The following is a 12,855-nucleotide window of genomic DNA, read 5'->3' on the forward strand; positions in this document are numbered from 1 at the left end:
CATTGGAGAATACAGGCTGACCTCACAATTGAAAAAAACTATTTAAGAAAGATATGGAAACCAGATGTTTCAGTCACATTTCAGCCACTGCTTTGAGAATTTATCAGGAGGAACCCTGACAGCCATTAACTTCTCTGCAGCTGAAGATATGATCATCTTAACTTATTTATTTCTCTTGCTGTGGGAGGAGGCTCAAGGATGGGGATTCAAGGATGGAATTTTTCACAACTCCATATGGCTTGGTAAGAAACTTCACTCATGGGCTTCTTCTTGGGAATGTCAATTCTTTAAAAACATGGAAGAGTGGGTCACAGCCGTAAAAATCTCTAATCTGCAGAAGGCTGATGTTTTCAAAGAGAATGCTTAGGAAAGATAGCCATTGAAATGCCATTTCGTTTTTTTAAAGTGCTCTTGCTTTCTAAAATTTAAAAATATATTTTAATAAAATGAGTTGTTCAATAGAAAATAGCAGTTAAGATCTATATATATAATGAATATGTATTTTTTAAATCTTCTAAGTACATTTAATAGGGTGGTGAAAAGTGTTTCTTTAACAAACTGAAAACACCAATATATTAGCTGCTTTTTATTTCAATTGAATCCACAAGTAGATTTCAGAGAAATTGAGATGTACAAAACTTTTACAGTGACTGATTCATGTACTCTGAGCTGTAGTGTGTGTTAGTTTTTCCAAACATCCTTTGATTATTTTGACAGAGCCAGAAAAAAAATGAAAGACATTTCTACTTTTGAATGCAATCTTATCACTATCTTTTTGTTGTGCTATCCATATAAATACTTTTCTAACACAATTGTTAGACAAGGTAAGTTTCTTTTGTTGTTTTGTTTAGTTAAATGTAAAGAATGATATAGGCCAGGGCCTCGCAAGAGCAAGGTTCCCACTTCCCCGGTACCAAAAAAAAAAAGATGTAGGGCAAATTGTGAAGATAAACAATAGACCCCCCCAAAAAAAAAACAACCCTCAATACAGAAAATACAAAACACCCCTTATAGTGCTCAACGATACTTTAAGTCTTAAAATATGAATTATGTTGTTTTATGTTCATTGTCATGTTTAATAGAGAAAAAAATAAATTAGTGAAAATCTATAGATTCCTCTACAGAATAAAGAAATAAAGACAAAGCAAAATAAACTACATATTGGTTTTATGCTTGTTAAATAGCACATGGATGTAGACTATTTTCCCTTTCTGCATGTTTCTTTCTGGTAATAACTGCAACCGTGCGTATTTCATTAAAAAGCTGGATTCGTACTGCATAGCCTTGCCACCTTTTTTTTTTTTTTCTTTTTCCCAGCTTGAGCTAGTAAAGTAGTTTCAGTGAGATTCATTTGGTCAAGATGAGATCTGGAATTTAGTGAAAGAATGAACAGATCTCTTCTTATTTTCACTGCACACAGACTGAGGAAATGTACACATCTTAGTAAGAAATGAAAAAAAGGAAGGCATAATGCCAGTAAGAATCCAACCCATATGGATAAACTTTAAAATGATACCAAACTCTCTAGTGAGCAAGTAATTTCAAGTTGTCGTTTTAAGTGAAGTGGTAGGTTACAAAAATATAAACCTGGACAATAGAAGTTCTGACCCAGAGACAGAAATACTATGCTGCAAATCTGAGACTCAGGAGAATTGCAGAGTACTCGGATGTAGGACAGATTATTGACCAGTCAGCCTAACACAGATTACTTACAGTTGGGTCCACATGGGAGGAAACAGAATTAGATTAGAAGGCAAGAATCTGTTAGCATCTATACTGAACATGATACTTTAACTCTGTGTTCCCTAGTTCCTTAAATGGTAATGTAAAGCAGAACAAAAGAGAAACACACTGAGCTGGAGATTTAGCTCAGCGGTTCGGTGGCCTGCCTTACAAGTGCAAGGACCCGAGTTCAAAGAGAAGCACACTAAAGAGAAAAAGATTTTGATGAGTTTTACATGGGTCATGAAAATTAAAAGAATACAGATAACTTTTTTTTTTTTTTTTTTTTTTTTTTTGGCCATTGTATTGAATCTGGAAAACAAGGAAAAGTAACATACCCTGAGGCCCAGAAGCTCTCATTACTCCCATTTGATAGATAAAGAAACTGAGGCTCGGGAGGGGAGGTGATTTATACAAGGTTGTGGGGCTCCTCCGGGGTAGAACTAGCAGCAGAGGTCAAAGCCAACATTCTTCTGTGTTCACTTGCTGAAAGAAAAAACAAAATTAATCATATTTTTCAGTTTTAAAAAATAAGATTATTGACTAGGAAATTAATAAAATAATATTTTTTTGAAAGGTAAAACTTTTAAAATTAAAATTTTTCTGGCTAGGGTGGCCCAGGCCTACAGTCTCTGCTGTTCAGGAGGCTAAGGCAGGAGATGACTTGAGTCCCCAAGTTCAACATCAGGCTGGGCAGCACAACAAACAAATAAATAAATGGATGGATGAGTAAGTAAATAAATAAACTTAGGATTTATTTTTTTAAAGGTCCATTTTAATGGCTTAAAATTCTGAATTGAAGAATAATTTAAAATAAATGTGTTGGGCTGGGGATTTAGCTCAGTGGTTCCGCAACCTGCCTCTCAAGGGCAAGGACCCGAGTTCGATCCCTGGTACCATAAATAAATAAAAATAAAAATAGAAATGTCTTGCTTAGGCATCTGAGGCAGGAAGATTACCACTACTTCAAGGTCTGCCTGGGCTACATAGTGAGTTCAAGTCTGGCCTGAACTATAGGGCCTCAAAAATAAACCAAAAATAAATAAATAAATGCCTTGCCTAAAACAGTCAAGTACAATCACTTCTCAGCCTTTGGGCTAAGATCAAGTATAAAACTGTCAAGTATACATGTCAAGAGTTCTCAACTTATTCATAAGGCAAGATGCTGTTGAGTTTGTTGCTCTGTGAGAAATAATATGGAATATTAATATTGAACAAATTATTAAGAATGATAGCACATAAATGTTTGCTGTTTCTATTGCCATCTTATTTCTTGACAAGTATTAGCAAGTGCCATTTTTTTTTAATTACTGGGAGGATATTTTTAAATTATTTTCTAAAAACCTCTCTCTTCATTAATTCCCACAAATATAATATTTCAACTTGTAGGCCAGGCATAGTGGTACATGCCTGTAATCCCAGCACTCAGGAGAATTTCTGAGAGTTTGAGTCTAGCCTGGGCTACAAAGCGAGCTTAAGGATAGACTGAACTTTCTAAAGACCCTTTCTAAAGAAAAAAGTTGGAAGTAAAATACCAAGGAAATTTATTTGAGGACACTTTGGCATACATTAAAATAATCCCTACATGTATTTTCAAATAAAGATACTTACATTATATTCTTATGAAACAGGTACAATTGTTAACATTTTTTTAATTGTCTTTTATTACAGTACATGAGCGAGTCAGTCCTACCTCCTTTTTACCAAAAATCATTTGTGTTTAATTCAAGATAAAGATACATATTTTGCCCACTAGTATCCAAGTTATATGGGAACAGGGCCCAGTTCATGGAGCCTAGCAAAATGTATATGCTCATGGTATATGCTCAAAATACCCAAGTTGGAACCTGGTGTGGTGGCACACACACCTGTAATTCCAGCACCTGGGAGGCTGAGGCAAGAGGATCACAAGTTCAAGCCTAGCCTGCATAACTTAACAACTCAGTGAGACCTTATTTCAAAATATAAAATAAAGAAAAATATATATATATAAAATAAAAATTGGTCTGTGTATGGAGCAATGTACAAGGTACCTGGGTTCAGTCCTTAGTACTGAAAACAACACGCACGAGCACACACACACACACACACACACACAGAAACTGGAAGATAGTAAAGGCTTTGCCATATGAAAGCCACTTTGAAAACAGGCAGTCTTCAAAGAAGACACCTTGACCTGTTATGATCTGATGTTACTGGCACTCTCTGATCTCCGAGCATCAAGTAGCCTAAGGCCTTCTGTTTGTAAGTGATAATGTACAAGAGCAGGAACCCTTGAAGTCCAGAAAATTAGGGACACAATTAGCTCTATAGCCTACCGAACTGTGGCAGTGTCAACTTTAAACCAGCTTGAAAAAGAAAACAAAGAACTAAATTAGAGTTTTCTTCCTACTACCAGGGATTGAATCCCGGTATGCTCTGCCTCCAAGCCTCATCCATACCCCTTTTTACTTTTTATTGTTGAGACAAGATCTTGCTAAATTACTCAAACTTGTACTACTTATGCCTCAACCTCCCAAGTAGCTAGAATGTGCACCACTGTACCCAGCTCAAATTAGAATTGTTCCTAATAACCACTGTATTTATGGCTTGTTGCATCCCAAGAAATATGCATTCTCATTGAAAATTGTCTTAGTGGTGGCCGACTGCTTAGGTTCTGGTACAAATACTTAACCAGAATCTGGCAGGCTACATAGAGCTATTAGAGCTAATTTAGAGCTAACCTAAGACTATCGTCCTGGGAATCTCTTCACATGGTTTCTACGGGGAAGGCACTCTAAACCAAAATAATTCATTTAGACAGTAATCTATTGGCAAACAACTCATGTATGACTTATCACTGCCTAAAATATGTTGGGAGCAGCATGTGAACTAAAAAAGAAAAACCAAATAAAGAAGTTAGACACTAACTGCAATTTAGGTGTGCCATTTTTTCTCCGCTGTTTTAATCTGTTTTCCTTTTTTTTTTAATTTGGTATTTGTTTGCTTTGGATTTCTTGAGACTTTTCTGCAGTTTTTTATTATTTACTAAGTTCTCAATTATATTACCTTAGTAATTTCCCTCAAATGGATATGTTGGCTTAATTTTCTTCATCAGTGTGAGCCCACATTAATGTGTCATTTTCATTGATTTCTTTTGCCTTTAATTCATTTTCCCCCTATTGTTTACCCTTCCAAATTTTGTGACTTTATTTTTTATATCTTTTTTTTTTTTTTTTTTTAAGGTTCTCACTATGTAGTTGAGATTGACCTGGAACTCATTATGTAGCCCCACAGTGATCCTCCTGCCTCAGCCTCTCGAGTGCTGGGATTACAGGCATGATCCACCATGCCCAGCCTTTTCCCTACCATCTTAATTAGGCTGCTGGTAACATGGATATATATATATATATATGACAGAAATACACAGAAGTATACAGCATAGCATGGTGGCTCATGCCTGTAATCCCAGCACTCGGGAGGCTGAGGCAGGAGGATCACTGTGAGTTCAAGATCAGCCTGGGCTACATAATGAGAGCCAGGTCAGTCTCAAATCTACATAGTGAGAACCTGTCTCAAAAAAAAAAAAAAAATGAATTGAAGGCAAAAGAAACTTTATTAAAGTCAAAAGAAATCCAAAACTTTATCACTTAAGGATAATGTAGAAATACAATGTTATATAAAAACATTTTCAGTCAATCATGATAGAAACATAATAATATAGCCTCAAATTTTTGTTTATGCCCCCCAAATTCCCCTAAAAGTCCCCCATTCATATTTTTTCCAAAGCTTTCTAACAATGAAAACTTCCCTGGAAGCTGACCTAGAAAATTCTTTGGCAGGAACAATAGTTGATATCATCTTCTAGCTAAGGCAAAATTCCCCTCGTTTCCCAAGAATATATAATGATGCGTTGATGACACTTTGTGATTTCACAGAACAAGCAGCTGGTGTGTACCACAGAGAAGCACGGTCTGGCAAATACAAGCTCACCTATGCAGAAGCTAAGGCGGTGTGTGAATTCGAAGGTGGCCGTCTCGCCACCTACAAGCAGCTAGAAGCAGCCAGAAAAATTGGTAACTGACTTGACAATGATTTTTCTACTTTTTAAGCCTTGGGGCATGGGGTCAGGGTACTCTGCCTTTCCTATACTCTAGTTCTTTTGAATAGTACTCTAAGCCCCTATTACATCTTTGCTCTCTGGCTTCTTCCATACCTTTTACCTAGAGCTAGAAAGGATCTAATACTAGCGTCATTATTGGGGGGTCACAATCCACTGAGAACTAATAAACAAAGAAAAAGACCTTATTATGTCAATGTCATGGATGCAAATTTCTCATTAGCTTTAATGTAACTGTCATTCATTTTTAATATTGTTCCATCTCTTTGTCTCCTTAGCATAGGTTTACTCAGCTATTAAATGATGCTAGCGTGTTGAATTTTATGAAGAAATTTCCCTAGCACTAGAAATAGTGAATTTACAAGCTTTTCTCCCAATATATATGAAACATATATAATATATATTACATATTTTTCCATATACATTTTTTAAAAATAGGATCTTGCTATGTAGTTCCAGTCTGGCTTTGAACTCACTACGTAACCAAGCATCCTTCTGCCTCAGTCTCCTGAGTTCCAGATCACAGGTGTGTGCCACCACACTTGGCTTCTTCCCAAATATTTTTAACAAGAAGTGAGAGAATGCATTTGTACTCTAGGATCAAAAGCTAGAGACCTGGGAGTGACGGCACACTCTTATTGTCCCATGCTCCAAAGGGTGAGGCAGGAAGATCCTGAGTTCCAGGCTGAGGACAGGGATAAGCAGGTTATAAGACAGCAAGAGAAAGAAAGCTGAGAAGATGATGTCAGCGGATCTGAAAGCCACAGTAATTAACCAGATGGAACAACTTGTTTCTTTACACAAAAATGGGCTGTTGGCATCTGTGCTGGGCACTCAGGAGAATCAACCACTCCCACAGGAGCTCCTTTGTGGGCAGAAAACTGTCTGGCAAAGCTTATGCTACTGCTGTGCGTTACCCAGGGTGAACAGTTGTTCTGTATATGAGTGGGGGAATCAGTGGGAGCTCACCGTGCCCGTGGACACCAGAATCTGGCACCATAGCTTCACATGAACAATGTACAAGCTTGCCATCCTGCTGAGCTCAGATGCAATTTGGTAAATATATATATTGAATGCACAGATGCAGAACATGTAGACATCTAGGGTAGACAATATGGTACTACACTGTCTCAAAGGTCCCAACTGCTTATCTGTAATCACAGGTCTGTGAGGGGAATGATTGATGCCAAGGACAGAGTCTTTAGCAGCAGGCCTGGAGTCCTGGGCCACACACCTGTAACCCCAGCACCCTATGGGGTTGATAAAGGATCGCAAGTTCAAGCTCTGCTTAAGTAATTTATTGACTTAGTGAGAACCTGTCTCAAAATGAAAAATGAAAAATGTCTAGGGATGTAGCTTAGGGCAAAGACCCTAGGTTTGATCCATAGTAACACACACACACACACACACACACAAAATCGCTCTTGCCTGGTACCAGCAGGTACCAAAATAGCCTCTGAAGCTGAAGCTGAACAAGAAAAAGAAGCTGAGCCTTTGTTTGACATTTATGAGAGAATTAATTCTCATTCAAATCTTATTTGTTTTTTGTTTTTTGTTTGGTACCAGGGATCGAGCTCAGGTCCTTGTGCTTACAGGCAGGCAACAGCACCACTGAGCTGAATTCCTGGCTCCTGTTTCTTATTTCTTGAGACAGGGTCTTGCTGTGTAGCCCAGGATGGCCTTGAAACTTTATGCAGGCCTGGATAGCCTCAAAAAATCATAATCTTCCTGCCTCATCCTTCCAAAGTGATGGGATTATAGGAGTGTGCCACCACAACTGGCTATTACTCAAATCTTTAAATTTTCGGGGGGCAGAGTCTTTGTATACTTCAGGCTGGTCTTAAATTCACTATATAACCCAAGTTGGCTTTGAATTCACATCAGTCCTCCTACCTCCACCTCCAGAGTGTTGCAGGTGTGTGCTACCACACCCAGCTCAAATCTTCAAAATATACTGACATCTTAATTGATGCTGAAAGAGAAATGAATTAGATTACCACCTGAAAAAGATTTTTTTCCAAATAAACTCAATGCGAGAAAAAAAAGATTTTTTCCAGAATTCATACTCATTTCAGAAAGTATCAGATAGTAGTAGACCATTTGTGAAAAGAAGACAGCTCTGAAATTGGATTGGTTTTATATCTACAGTCTGATCCCTAGTCCATCTCCATCATTTTTTTTAAGCAGGACCACTTTCTAGTAAAATCCACATTATGTGTATTCCTTTTTCTTTTTTCTAAGGAAGCCATTTTCCTCCCTTATATGAACTGGATCTGGGCAGCCGAGAAGTTGCTGGAAGTGGTGATCTTGGTTATGGCCTTTCCCAGCCAACACTTCAACCTTCTCTCCTCTTGCAGGGTTCCACGTGTGTGCTGCAGGGTGGATGGCCAAGGGCAGAGTTGGGTACCCCATTGTGAAGCCAGGGCCCAACTGCGGATTTGGGAAAACTGGTATTATCGACTATGGAGTCCGTCTCAACAGGAGCGAAAGATGGGATGCATACTGCTACAACCCACATGGTGTGTTTAAAATAATAACGTAATGTTTTACAAGAACAGTTACACACACACACAACAGAAAAGCCACAACAAAACACTTACTAAGAAGTTGTTAAAAATAAATAGATGAGGGTCGGGGATTTAGATCAGTTATTCCGCTGCCTGCCTCGCAAGTGTAGGGTCCGGAGTTCAATCCCCTGTACCAAAAAAAAAAAACAAACAAACAAAACAAAAATAAACAGATGGTTGGGCATGGTGGTACACAGCCATAACCCCAATGCTTCGGCGGCTGTGACAGGAGAGTCACAAGTTCAAGCCCAACTTGGGCAATGTAACAGCTTAGTGAGACCTTGTCTCAAAATTTCTAAAACAAAAGCTTTTTTAAAAAGAGTTGGGGATGTAGCTCAGTGTGAGCACCTTGTGTTCAATCCTTAGCGAGAGAGAGAGAGATTCATCTTCCTGAAAGAAACCGATGTGGTGATGATAATTATGAACAATAACTACCATGTTTAGAGTGCTTATGCTGTGCTGGATACTGGGTTATGTTTCCTCACCTCCACTCTCACTTAATATTCTCAGCTCTGCCAGAAGCTATCTGTAACTAGGTTAGCGATCAGGAGGCTGAAATTAAATAATTTACCCTGAATCAGACAGCCAATAGTTAGTAGGCAGGTAGGATAAGAAAACACTTCTGTGCTAGGGAACTTCCTGCAGCAAAGAAGGAAACGCGCGCACACACAGGCACACATGCATGCATTATAAATCTGTCCTAGTCAATTAGCTAAAGCAATAAAGTGATGCTACCAGATGTTAACTGTTCAAAACTACCCTGCAATAGAATGAGGAGGACAGGGGATTTACTTCAGTGGCCCCATGCCTCTCTGAGAGAAAGAGGAAAAGGAGACAAAATAAACAAACTCTTTCCTTAATTTATTTTTACATATAAATGCTTAGACTTCCAAACAAGGTAACTCTGATTTTGTGGTTTGACGATTATATTCTGCACATACTAGTTTTTGTTTCTGTTTTGCAGTACTGGGGATGCAACCCAGGGGCAAGTTCCCATTGAGTAACATCCCCAGTCCTTGCTTTTCGTTTGTTTTTTTGTGGTACCAGGGATCGTACTCAGGACCTTGTGTTTGAGAGGCAGGCAGTAGAACCACTGAGCTAAATCCCTGGCCCCCTTCTTGCTTTTTGAGACAGGACTTCCCTAAGTGGTCCAGGCAGGACCAAACTTGCCTCAGCCTCCCGCAGTGCTGGACTAGTTCCCATTACACAGTTATATCTTTATTCATATTTTTCCACAGCTGCTTGAAATATTTAATGGGAAAACTCATTACTATAAAGAGTTGCTCTTTGTTCACGTTCTCAGAGGGAAAATATACTCTTCTATTTGCATATATTGTGCATAACAATGTTACAAAGTGTTATATAATGTGTTACAAATCATTTTGGCTTTTTTTTTTTTAAACTATACCAGGGGATCGAACTCAGGACCTTGAACTTGCGAGGCAGGTGGTGGAACCACTGAGCTAAATCCCTGGCCCCTTTTTAAAGTTTTTTTTTTTTCATTTTGGCATTTATGATCTGGACTATGTACAAGTGGAATCCCATTTGGATCTGCCTTTAGAAATTCTAGCTGGGAGGGCCAGGACTTAGCTCAGTGGTGCCGCTGCCTGCTTCACAAGCGCAAGGACCCAAGTTCGATCCATGGTACAAAAAAAAAAAAGAGAGAGAGAAAAGAAAAGAAACTCTAGCTGGGCATGGTGGCACACTCTGAGAGACTAAGGAAGGAGTATTACAGTTTTGAGCTCAGTAGTTCTGGTGATTTAGGGAGAATTTGTCTCAAAATAAAAAATAAAATAGAGCTGGGGAGGTAGCTCAGGGTGAAAACCCTGAGTTTGATCCCCACTCTCAGAAGAGAGAGAGAGGGAGTAAGGAAAAGGAGCCCTATAACATAGTGGAAAACATAGTGAACAAGGTCCTGAGCTGGATCCCCAGTACTCCCCCAAAAAGAAAGAGAAGAAAGAAAGAGAGAGAGCAGTGAAGTTCTAGCATCCTTTCACAGAATTTATTATTTAATAATACTAATTATTGGAGGACAGTCTTTCAGGTACATAACTAACCTGTATCTCAAAATTATGTGTGTTTCTTTTCTTTCTCTTTTTTTTTTTTTTTTGGTACAGGGGATCAAACTTGGATTCTTGCACTTGCAGGGCAGGTGCTGCAACCACTGAGCTAAAACCCCAGCTCTTAAAATTATGTGTATTTCAAGTAGAAAGAACGTTGTTGCCTAGCACTATTTTCTAGTGCCACTTAAAACATACAGGGGCCAGGAATGTAGCTCAGCAACTCAGGACCTGATTTTGATTCCCAGTACCAAAAAAGAAAAAAAGCAACAAACAAACAAAATAGAGGACTGTAGCTTCCAAACCAGTTTTTCAATATGTGTTAGGTTTATTTAGTCCTAGATAGTACTAAACCACTGTATATTTAGTCATTAGTAATACATAAAGCTTCCTGCCGCCTGTTCTTTCCTTTGTTTTTCTTTGGTATATTTGTACAGGCAACTCCTTTTTTACTCTCAAGAGTTACTTGTCTTTCCAAAAACATTCTGGTTCCTTTTTTGCTTGATAAATGGTAAAATCTATGAGCTCCTGAGCAATCCTATCCATAGGTCAAAGTGTAGGGTAAAAAAAAAAAGACATGCTAATGAAAGTGTCCTCACAGTTTTTTTATTGTCCTTTTATAAGAATGCAATCTTAACCTACTACTTTTTTGTTTGTTTTTGGTACCAGGGATTGAGCTTGGGACCTTGTGCTTACAAAGCCGGCAGCAAAACCACTGAGCTAAATGCCCAGCCCTCTTAAACTACTAGTTTTTAATAGTTACTTCCTTTTATTAGGAAGGCTGGATGCTATCTATTCAGGGAACATTTTTGCAGAATTCTAGGAGGCTTGCTCTCACTCAATTCTCAACGTATTTAGCTTACTTTGGGATTTAGTGGTGTGTTGGTTATGTACTTAGGTTGTGGTTTACTGAAAGGATGTAGTGAACTGAAGTAGAACAGTCCACCAAAACCTAATTGGGATGAAAAGCAGTCATAACAGCATTCAAAAGTAAAACAATCATTACTAGCCAATATTATTAGTTATTATAATTAACTTGGAGGTGATTGAAATCAGGAATAATAAGGCCATTAAGTGTTTAGATGTAAAATCGTTCTTTTCAAATTTGGAATATGTACCACAACACTGACTGCCTTTGGGTATGAATGTTTTAACCAATAGACAGTTCTCAAGCCTAGTCAGGTTATGAATCTGTCATTTTAAAAATAAGGAATACATACTGAGAGTGGTGGTGTATGCCTGTAATACCAACACTAGGAAGGCTGAGGCCGGAGGATCGCCATGAGTTCAAGGCCAGTCTAGGCAACACAGTGAGTCTGTGGCCAGCCTGAACTACACAGTGAGATCCTGTCTCAAAAATAAGTAAATAAATAAATAAATAAATAAGGAATGCATAAGGCAATGACTGTATTACCATACTCTACAGAGGTGAATAGATATAATCACATATAATTAAATGAGTGCCAAAATTACTTCAGCTTTCTTTTTCCCCTTCTTTTTTTTTTTTCTCTCTTTTGTTTTTTGGTTTTTGCTTTTTGAGACAGGATCTCACTATGTAATTCAGGCTAACCACAAACTCATTGTGCAGCCCAGGCTGTCCCAGAACTTGCAGCAATTCTCCTGCCTTAGCCCCCTGAGTGCTGGAATTACAGGCGTCACCACCAGTCCCAGCGCTAGTTCAGCATTTGAATTATTTTCCCTAATGTCATATGCCAAAGATAGAATTCTATAGCACAGTGCAAGTCACCTCAAAAGCATCAATGTCATTGTTATAAATACATACAAATTATATATCATGTAATACCTCATTATATAATAACACTAGTTTATATTTGCATAATGTTCTTGACTTATCATCAATATTTTATTCCCAAAATAAGCCTGAGAGATGGGCATAGTTGTATTTATTTTACCAATGAAGAAAATGAGGAGTAGGATCATCACAGAGCTTGAACTATATATACTTTACTATTTCCATTGCTTCACAGCCTTTCAAAATGCTATTTAGCTTTGAGGAAATGTTTCCTTAACTTCCACACATTAAACATTCTAACACAATTTTTTAAAATAGGGATTTTTGTTTTGTTTTTCAGTACTGGGGACTGAACCCAAGATTTTAGCACAAAGCTACATTCCCCAACCCTTTTCATATTTTGAGCCAGGGTCTCACTAAGTTATAAGGTTGCCCAGGTTGGGCTTGAACTTGCCATCTTCCTGCCATGGCTTCCCAGAGTGGTGGGGTTGTAGGAATGAGCCCCCATACCCAACGAAAACGTCTTAAAGGAGAATGTCCTTAGAAAAAGCTCTGATTAATCTAATTTTTTAAAAATCTTGAAATGCTACCCAGAGCCACCTCTCCTACCACATATGCTTTTTTTTTTTTTTTTTTTTTTTTTTTTTTTTTTTT

At 38.1% G+C, this 12,855-nt stretch overlaps 1 protein-coding gene across 2 annotated transcripts in view; it reads left to right on the forward strand.

Moving 5' to 3' along the window:
- Positions 1-6: 6 nt before the first annotated feature.
- Positions 7-12,855, forward strand: part of Tnfaip6 (TNF alpha induced protein 6) — a 24,111-nt gene continuing 11,262 nt past the window's right edge. Inside the window, exons 1-3 of one of the 2 annotated variants that reach the window (XM_010604660.2) lie at positions 9-242; positions 5,640-5,777; positions 8,179-8,340. In XM_010604660.2, coding sequence (XP_010602962.1) covers positions 65-242; positions 5,640-5,777; positions 8,179-8,340 — 478 coding nt within the window. In that variant the 5' untranslated portion in view covers positions 9-64. Of the gene's footprint in view, positions 243-5,639; positions 5,778-8,178; positions 8,341-12,855 lie in introns of both variants that reach the window. The other variant, XM_033757224.1, reaches the window with a different exon arrangement.

The sequence above is a fragment of the Fukomys damarensis genome, unplaced genomic scaffold (assembly GCF_012274545.1).
Source record: "Fukomys damarensis isolate Sample0158 unplaced genomic scaffold, DMR_v1.0_HiC HiC_scaffold_29, whole genome shotgun sequence".
Lineage (NCBI taxonomy): Eukaryota > Metazoa > Chordata > Mammalia > Rodentia > Bathyergidae > Fukomys > Fukomys damarensis.